Source organism: Ranitomeya imitator, chromosome 5, assembly GCF_032444005.1.
Source record: "Ranitomeya imitator isolate aRanImi1 chromosome 5, aRanImi1.pri, whole genome shotgun sequence".
Lineage (NCBI taxonomy): Eukaryota > Metazoa > Chordata > Amphibia > Anura > Dendrobatidae > Ranitomeya > Ranitomeya imitator.
Window position 1 is genome coordinate 101,233,582 of NC_091286.1, and position 8,946 is coordinate 101,242,527.

An 8,946-nucleotide genomic window follows, 5' to 3' on the forward strand; every position below is an offset into this window, starting at 1 on the left:
TCTGTTCGCTAGGTACCTGCCAGGTTCCCACGCCTGACAGGGACCCCCCTGTGCCTTCTCCCTGCAACACCCCCTGCCACGGGATGTTGCCTGAATCCAACCCAGTCAGCTTCTAACTTCCTCCCCAGCCCCTAGTTTTACCAATGTGAGGAGTGGCCCAATAAATAAAGCCTTTTTCTCCCCCTAGTGGCCGGAGTGTGAAGTGTAATGTGTTCTGGTGATACCTGGTCAGGAGAACTCCTTAGTGCCATCAGACGTACCGCCACTCCCCTTAGCGGCAGAGTGCCATACTGCAACGACCAGGTCTCTGGGGCGCTGCACATGCGTTTGCGCTTTTTATGTGCATGCGTTTGAAAATTCCATGAGGGCGTGTCTCAATGGGCGTGTCTAAATCAGTTCCTGGATATGCACAGTCTGAAGTACGCAAGCGCATCGAACGCATGTGTATGCAAAGACATGCGTACGCATGCGTTCCAATAGACAGTAATGCGTTTTTTTAACGCACTCATCTGCATGCGCATGCCTGCGCATATTTGACGGACATTTGCTGCCTCAAAAATTCCAACATCGTGTGTTAGCCGCGCCCAGCCGCACACCGTAAAAAAGCATACGTAAGCAAACGCACCTGTGTCTACAATGTTAAAGATAGGAAATCAAGACGCATGCGGATCTATGCGTCAGAAACGCTGCGGACACAATCGCAAACGTGAAACCAGCCTTTGGTATTCATAATGCAGACTGCTGACAGGACACTGATCCCTCACTGATCTGCCCCACACTCATGCAGTACAGCCACACTTGCCCGCACTCACACAGTACAGCCACACTCACACAGTACAGCCACACTGACACAGTACAGCCACACTCACACAGTACAGCCACACTCAGCCACACTCACACAGTACAGCCACACTCAGCCACTACCACACAGTACAGCCACACTGACACAGTACAGCCACACTGACGCAGTGCAGCCACACTCACGCAGTACAGCCGCACTCAAGCAGTACAGCCGCGCTCAGTATAGCTGCACTCAGACAGTACAGCCGCGCTCAGTATAGCTGCACTCAGACAGTACAGCCGCGCTCAGTATAGCTGCACTCAGACAGTACAGCCGCACTCAGTATAGCTGCACTCAGACAGTACAGCCGCGCTCAGTATAGCTGCACTCAGACAGTACAGCCACGCTCAGTATAGCTGCACTCAGGCAGCACAGCCGCACTCAGGCAGCACAGCCGCAATCAGCATAGCCGCACTCAGCACAGCCGCACTCGGGCAGCACAGCCGGAGAGAGAAAGATAGGAGCAACATATGGCAGAATGGAAACAGGAACAGGAGAATGGGTGCAGCACATTACAACAGAATGGGGGCACAGGATGGGAGCAGAACATGACAGAATGGTTGCGCAGGATGGGAACAGCACATGACAGGATGGGGATGCAGGATGGGAACAGCACATGACAGAATGGTTGCGCATGATGGGAGCACCACATGACAGGATGGGGGCAGGATGGAAGCAGCACATGACAAGACGGGGCACAGGATGGGAGCACATGACAGGATGGGGACGCAGGATGGAGCAGCACATGACAGGATGGGGATGCAGGTTGGAACAGCACATGACAGGATGGGGGCGCGGGGTGGAGCAGCACATGACAGGATGGGGACGCAGGATGGAGCAGCACATGACAGGATGGGGACGCAGGATGGAGCAGCACATGACAGGATGGGGACGCAGGATGGAGCAGCACATGACAGGATGGGGACGCAGGATGGAGCAGCACATGACAGGATGGGGCGCAGGATGGAGCAGCACATGACGGGATGGGGGAGCAAGATGGGAGCAGCACATACCAGGATGGAGACCATATACCAATATAAATGCTCGCCACCCGGGCGTAGAACGGGTTCAATAGCTAGTTCTATATATTGAAAAAAAAACCTTCACCAGGCAGGCAAATGTAAAATGTGCATGTGTAATTATTTTATTTGATGCTATTAATAAATTCATTTAAAAAAAACTGTCTCAAGATGGCGCGCCTGCGCAGTATCAGCTATTGGCGATCCGATAGATGCTACTGCACAGGCACAGTGGGCGCCATCTTGAGGGGAGGCAATTTTTTTTCTCTAGCAAGCTGGCGCCAAAAATCCCAGAAGTTTACATGAAGAAAACACAGTTTATACTGAATCTTTTCTCAGAAAACTATGCATTAATCTGCTCAGTATTCCCTCCTCTATAACATATTATTTCATGGTGAAAAGTCCCCTTTAAATAATGCAGCAAAGCTTTGCCCAGAGGAGAATTCCAATGAGAATGGTGATGCAATTCTTAACAAAGCAGTGATTTAGGCACACCAGTAATAGAGCCTCTAAAGACAACACTATAACTGCGAGCAAGTGCACAAAAGAGAGAGTATCCTTAGATAACCTTCATACTGAAATACAAGTTTGTCTCTGGAATCACACTACTGCTGCAAAATTCCATCTTGGAACACAATTAAGACCTAAGGCAGCCAGGACCTGAAATGTAAGAATACATATAATCTACAGCATGTGTAGCCATTTAACTCTACGCTGCACAGTCAAGCAATTCCCATAGCCATCACTGTGCAGAAGCTCAATTTGCCCAGATGGACTTATAAGAACCAGCCCAACACAAAATTCACCAGGAATTCTAGTGACTAGAGTCAATTGACAAAGTTTAGCATTAATAGCAATGGGAATTAAAGGGAGATGTCATCAGCAAATGGCCTATTTACATCAGGGTTTTTTGTCACGTTTTCATTCAAAATTTCGGTGTATGTTTTTGGTCGCGTCACAACCATTACTAAAAAGAAAACTTGTAATCTTGCAATTTTCATACTTGCCACTGTGATTTTTTTTAGATTCATACTTCCTGTCCTTTCAGGAAGAGCTTTCTGCAAACTCCTTATCATCAGAGGCAGGATTACACTCACAGATAACACCTCCATACACTGCTGATAACACAGGACCAAACAATCACAATAGGTGGTGTCATAGATGACCAACTCTCCCACACGCTCATTAGGTGCTTAAACATAAAAGATAGGGTTAGAGATTGTTCAATGAGGCTATTTACATGTGTTGTTTCCTGAAACAGGATGCTAGAGTCTAAAAAATCCCCAGTGGCCAGTGTGAAAATTGTAAAAATTTTAAAATACATATAACACAAAAATCTTATTTAAAACAATGTGTCATTTTCTGATAATTATGTCCTTTTAAAGGGGCAAGATAATATACATCTCTGGACTGCAACTACATCTGAAAAGCTACAATATAACAGTTGTTACATAAAGTCGCAGTGTGGCTCAAGCTTTACTATCAGCTCATAGGCTAAAATGGACCAACTCGATATCTGTAGTGTAGAGCATAGCCAAACATGCCTGAAGCCAAAGAGACAGAATGTGTGGACTAGCGCTGCAGTCTAGGCTGGACTGCCCATTTGTTAATTCCAACATATGCCAGTTTGCCGAGTGTCGGGCATTCACAATGTTATTTTTCCAGGTGGCACAATGTATAGGATTATTAATTTATTTCAGGGGATTCAGTGAATAAAATTACTTTTTTCTAAGAGTACACTGTGATGCATTATTATCATTGTGCAGATATTCCATGCACCATTTTGTAACAGTTAACCCTAGTACCAAGTAGTAACCCGTCAGTGTGGTTGTTCAGCAGGGGATTGATGAGGTGAGTATTGCTTCTCTTACTTTTTTAAACCATTCTAAGAATTTTACACTCCAATCTTTTTAAGGAAAACATAATTAAGGCACTTGATTTGTGCCATATTTATGCTGTTTGAAGACCCATAACATTTTATCTTAAAGGGGTTGTGTAGCTTTCAGGGATAACAGCCGAGAGATCACGAAGATCCCACTGTTGCCACCAATTTGTCAAGGATCACAGCCAATCATCATAACAATTAGGCAACTGACTGACAAGTGATGGATGAAGCTGCTCTGTCTCTTCATTACTTGGCCAATTATTGGGGAACTCATAGTGGGCGTATAGTTTATGCACCTCCGATTCCAACACATGGAATAGATATATATACCTCGGTACGAGCACTGCCAAACTCAACAATAACAAAAGGAACAAGCTGTCGCCACCAATCGTTTAAACAGGCTGATTGGACACCTGTTACAAATAGTGTATTGCTTCAGGGGTGTGGGTTATAGAACAAGAGGAATGGAGCTATTCAATTTTTTTATATTTCATCAAAAGGCAGTGTATAAAAATATACAAAGATGTTACAAATGGACAAAACAACGCAGTATAAATAATTACATAAAATAAAAAGGATAAACATAAGAAATGTACTAATGTCGAAGGGTTGGTTCTGGCTTTTCTGAAGTGGAGCACTTTGTTTTTGGACAGTACTACAGTGAACTGTATCTCCAAGGACTGACGCTGATCACAGTTCGATATTTGCTTTTATTAACAAAAGTCACAGCCACATACCTCCCCACCAGTGACTTATAGCAGGGCTGGTCAGGGATGTGACCATTCTTTTTTAGAAAATTATGGGATCCACAACTTCTACATTAGTTTCGCCCCTGGGGGTCCCAGGCAGGAGATATTACCGCCAAGTTTCTTATCACGATTTTCTCTATCCATAGAGAGTTAACATGGCATACATATCGTCATCTGTCTGCCCGATATTAATTTGAAAGTCGCTGTTGTAAACCAACCAGTGATGTAAGACAATGCGTTACATCTGTCACAACTAGAGATGGGTGAACCTGAACAGTAAAGCTCGGGGTCTGTACCGAACACCTATAGTTCGGGGGCAGACCCCAAACACGGACTTCACCAGGAAGTCCGTGTGTGAAGTCCGTGTTACTGCTCGGGTTCGGCACCCCAAACGCCGGGTGTTTCTTGCGTAGTCATGTGCATGGCAGCTCGGCAAACACTGCCTCTGATCAGCAGTAAAATCATTATTAAAATCATCTATTTTTGACAACCAGCCTTGCTAAAGCTGACAGCAGAGGGTTGCAGCCCGCAGTTGTCAGTTTTGCCTGACTGGTTATCAAAAATAAAAGGGAACCTATGCCGTTTTTTTTCTTTTCTTAATTTAGAATGCAGGCGTTGGCTGATGAATACTCCCGATTAATGGCAGCAGGTGTAGGCTGAATGGAGTAGTAGTCCCATCAGCCGACGCCAGTGATCGGAGGTAAACTTTTTACTTCCGATTGCAGCTGTCATTTGACAGCATGAGAACTGTGGCTGTCTGACCGGACACTGGATGTTCGGGTCTCCCTTTCAAGTGAATGGGGTCCGGGTTCGGTTACTGTTCTGCTACGCCAACTTTTTGTAACTGTTCAGTCGAACCCACCAGACCTGAACATTCTTTCTGTGAGGTAAAACATTTCCCTGCCTGTGTAAAAACATGTTTTACTTAACAGAAAGACTCAGCACCAGCACGGGGCGGTCATGAGGCTGCAAGTATGTGACTTGCATACGTCTGGGCATATTCCAACTATACATAACCCAATACACTAGCATTGAGCGAGGCCGCGCACGTCTAGTTGGTGCATGTGTGCACGCTGTGAGGATTCACAAAGCTGCAGTCTCACAGAGGGACTGCAGGATTGTAGCCTAAACGTACGTGCCAATGGAGGCTGTAACCGCACCACCGGTCCTGGCACTCGCTCTGTATTGTCAGTCAGGGCTGGGGCGCAGATACTGCTGTCGCTCTCTATCCTCAGAGTGGTGACTGAACCGGCGTCACCTGTGACTGAAATTGAGACACTGCAGGGGGTGGAAAATTCATTCTCGCCCTGCAGTTTTCCACTAAGTGCAGGCGCTGGGCTGGTTAATATCTCTGTTAACCTGCAGATTAACCCCATAGTTGCAGATTATTAGATTTTTTGGTGACAGGTTCCCTTTAAAGTCTGGATCTCATTCTGTGATTTGTACATCATGCCCTGGAGCTGGGCACACACCCCTGTGATGGGCACGTGATTGCCACACCCTTCCATGCCCCTTCACTGGAACAAATTTGCATAAAGTACATAACAGGACAGTGACGCCCACTACAGACACTGCTCCCAGCCCTGCCCGCAGCTGTACCCCTCGTGCCCCTGTCTGCTCCGGGTATAACGCGTGAGCTCATAGAAGCCAGTGCACATTAGTACCAGTGACGCCGTCCCGGGCTGCGCCGTCCCCTCACACTGCTGCGGGCGGGCGGGAGACACAAACTCTACACCAGCAGCATGTGACGAGGAGGGCAGACGCGTCTCAAGAATGAACAGGGACACGCCCACTCTTGTGTGATCTTAACCAATCAGTTGCAGGATCCGAGCCCATCCCTCCTGGGGAGTGCAGCACAAGCGGTGTCACTGTTGTGGAGGCCAAGACAAACCCAAGACAATTTTAACCCTTTCGGCTCCCACACAAACATCTTAAATCTGCTGCAGAAAACTGAAACCTTTGAAAAGTGAACAAATCCCTTGAAGTTTTACCCAGTAGCAGACGGAATGGCCCTGGTGACCGGTCTGTGCACATAACTAAGCTTGTGTCCTCTGGATCCGTGACTAGCTTCCATATGGAGACCCAACAAGGCATCTCTAGGGTTAAAGCGCATTGGAAATATCAGATCCTCACTGTGCAAGTGACTCTGCCATGATCTGATCAATACAGCTGCAAGTGTAACTCGGGAGAGTGAAATAAAATTCATCCACCATCCCATAAGAATAATCGTTTTAACTCTTTCAGCTCTTGAAATAATACTGTTATATTGAAAACCATGTAAATCTAATGATATCGTTATTATTTTCAGCCTCTCTAGTGTCCATCTTTGATCCCCCTCTACTGCCCATTCTTGATCCCCTCTACTGCCCATCCTTGATCCCCTCTACTGCCCATCCTTGATCCCTCTCTACTGCCCATCCTTGATCCACCCTACTCCCCATCCTTGATCCCCTCTACTGCCTATCCTTGATCCCCCTCTACCCCCCATCCTTTATCCCCCTCTACTCCCTATCCTTGATCCCCCTCTACTCCCCATCCTTTATCCCCTTCTACTCCCCATCCTTGATCCCCCTCTACTGCCCATCCTTGATCCCCCTATACTGCCCATCCGTGATCCCCCTCTACTCCCCATCCTTGATCCCCCTCTACTGCCCATCCGTGATCCCTCTCTACTGTCCATCCTTGATCCCCCTCTACTCCCCATCCTTTATCCCCTTCTACTCCCCATCCTTGATCCCCCTCTACTGCCCATCCTTGATCCCCCTCTACTGCCCATCCTTGATCCCCCTCTACTGCCCATCCTTGATCCCCCTCTACTGCCCATCCTTGATCCCCCTCTACTGCCCATCCGTGATCCCTCTCTACTGCCCATCCTTGATCCCCCTCTACTGCCCATCCTTGATCCCCCTCTACTCCCCATCCTTTATCCCCTTCTACTCCCCATCCTTGATCCCCCTCTACTGCCCATCCTTGATCCCCCTCTACTGCCCATCCTTGATCCCCCTCTACTGCCCATCCTTGATCCCCCTCTACTGCCCATCCGTGATCCCTCTCTACTGCCCATCCTTGATCCCCCTCTACTCCCCATCCTTGATCCCCCTCTACTCCCCATCCTTGATCCCCCTCTACTCCCCATCCTTGATCCCCCTCTACTCCCCATCCTTGATCCCCCTCTACTCCCCATCCTTGAGCCCCCTACTGCCCATCCTTGAGCCCCTCTACTGCCCATACTAGATCCCATACATTAGTCATAGTTCCCCCAAAGATACACTCACCAGATACATTCAGCTGTCCACCAAGGAACCATTGCACCCGGCCTTCATTAAAGTCACAGTCTTTAACTTTCTGGTGGGGTTTTACCCAAGTCAGCCTTTCCCTGGCAAGAACACCCCAAAATGTCTCAGGGTCTTCATGTGAGAACTGCAGGAGATCCTGGAAGGTCTGCACCCTGGGCAGGGCAGTGGATTCTGGCATGTAGGAATGGACATCCCATTGGGGTCCTGGAGTTTGGTAGGATGGCTGCACCTTCTGAGTGTGGTATGAGGCACAGGATCTCACCCCAAGTCTTCTCCAGAGGCAGATTCTTGCAGGTCCCTGCTGTTTGATGAGGAGCTGGTGTAAAAGTCGTCTGCTTGTTAGATTTGCTGCCATGATGATTGCATACGAGTTAGGAAGATGGATTATAATAACATCATAACTTTGGAAGAGGAGAGATTAAAAAAGTTGCATCAGGTTCCCAGATGGAAGTTTCTGTGCTGATGATAACTGCAACTGCAAAACCATCTGCTGTGGCTGTGCTGCTAGAATTACATGAGCCCAGAGCTCCTCCTCATTTCATATCCAGGAAATGTAAATGACACTTTCTGCACCTCTGCTACAGGTCATTGCCCCTTGTATAATGCATGTGCAAGTGACAAATGTGGTTGAGACTCTTCCGAGCTTCTTTCTGGCGGGCTTGTCTTGGGACTCCTGCCATCCGAGGGGTTTCGCTATCTGAACACAGATGCCTCAGTTTTAGTTTCATGAGCTGGAGTAAAGATCTGACTATTGTCAGCACAGGCACAACATGTATGATATTCATGGAATATAGCTGCATGGAAACCTACTGTGCGGATTTCTGAATCTATGATTTTACAACTACTTTTTATTTCATAAAAAGCCTACGGAGAAATGAGTGCAAGGCACCAATAGCTTTAACAAAATATCATTTTTTATTGAATATGATTAAAAAGTATTTAAATGGAACCTGTCACCCCCAAAATCGCGGGTGAGGTAAGCCCACCAGCATCAGGGGCTTATCTACAGCATTCTGTAATGCTGTAGATAAGCCCCCGATGTATCCTGAAAGAGGAGAAAAAGAGGTTAGATTATACTCACCCAGGGGCGGTCCCAATCCGGTTCTGGTCCAATGGGCGTCACGGTCCGGGTCCTCCCATCTTCTTACGATGACGT

At 47.4% G+C, this 8,946-nt stretch overlaps 1 protein-coding gene across 1 annotated transcript in view; it reads right to left on the bottom strand.

Moving 5' to 3' along the window:
• The window catches only part of ACSS1 (acyl-CoA synthetase short chain family member 1), a 132,932-nt gene extending 124,476 nt beyond the window's left edge, over nt 1–8,456 (bottom strand). Inside the window, exon 1 of the mRNA XM_069768975.1 lies at nt 7,770–8,456. Within this exon, the coding sequence (XP_069625076.1) occupies nt 7,770–8,145 (376 nt within the window). The 5' untranslated portion in view covers nt 8,146–8,456. The remainder of the gene's footprint in view (nt 1–7,769) is intronic.
• Nucleotides 8,457–8,946: the final 490 nt, after the last annotated feature.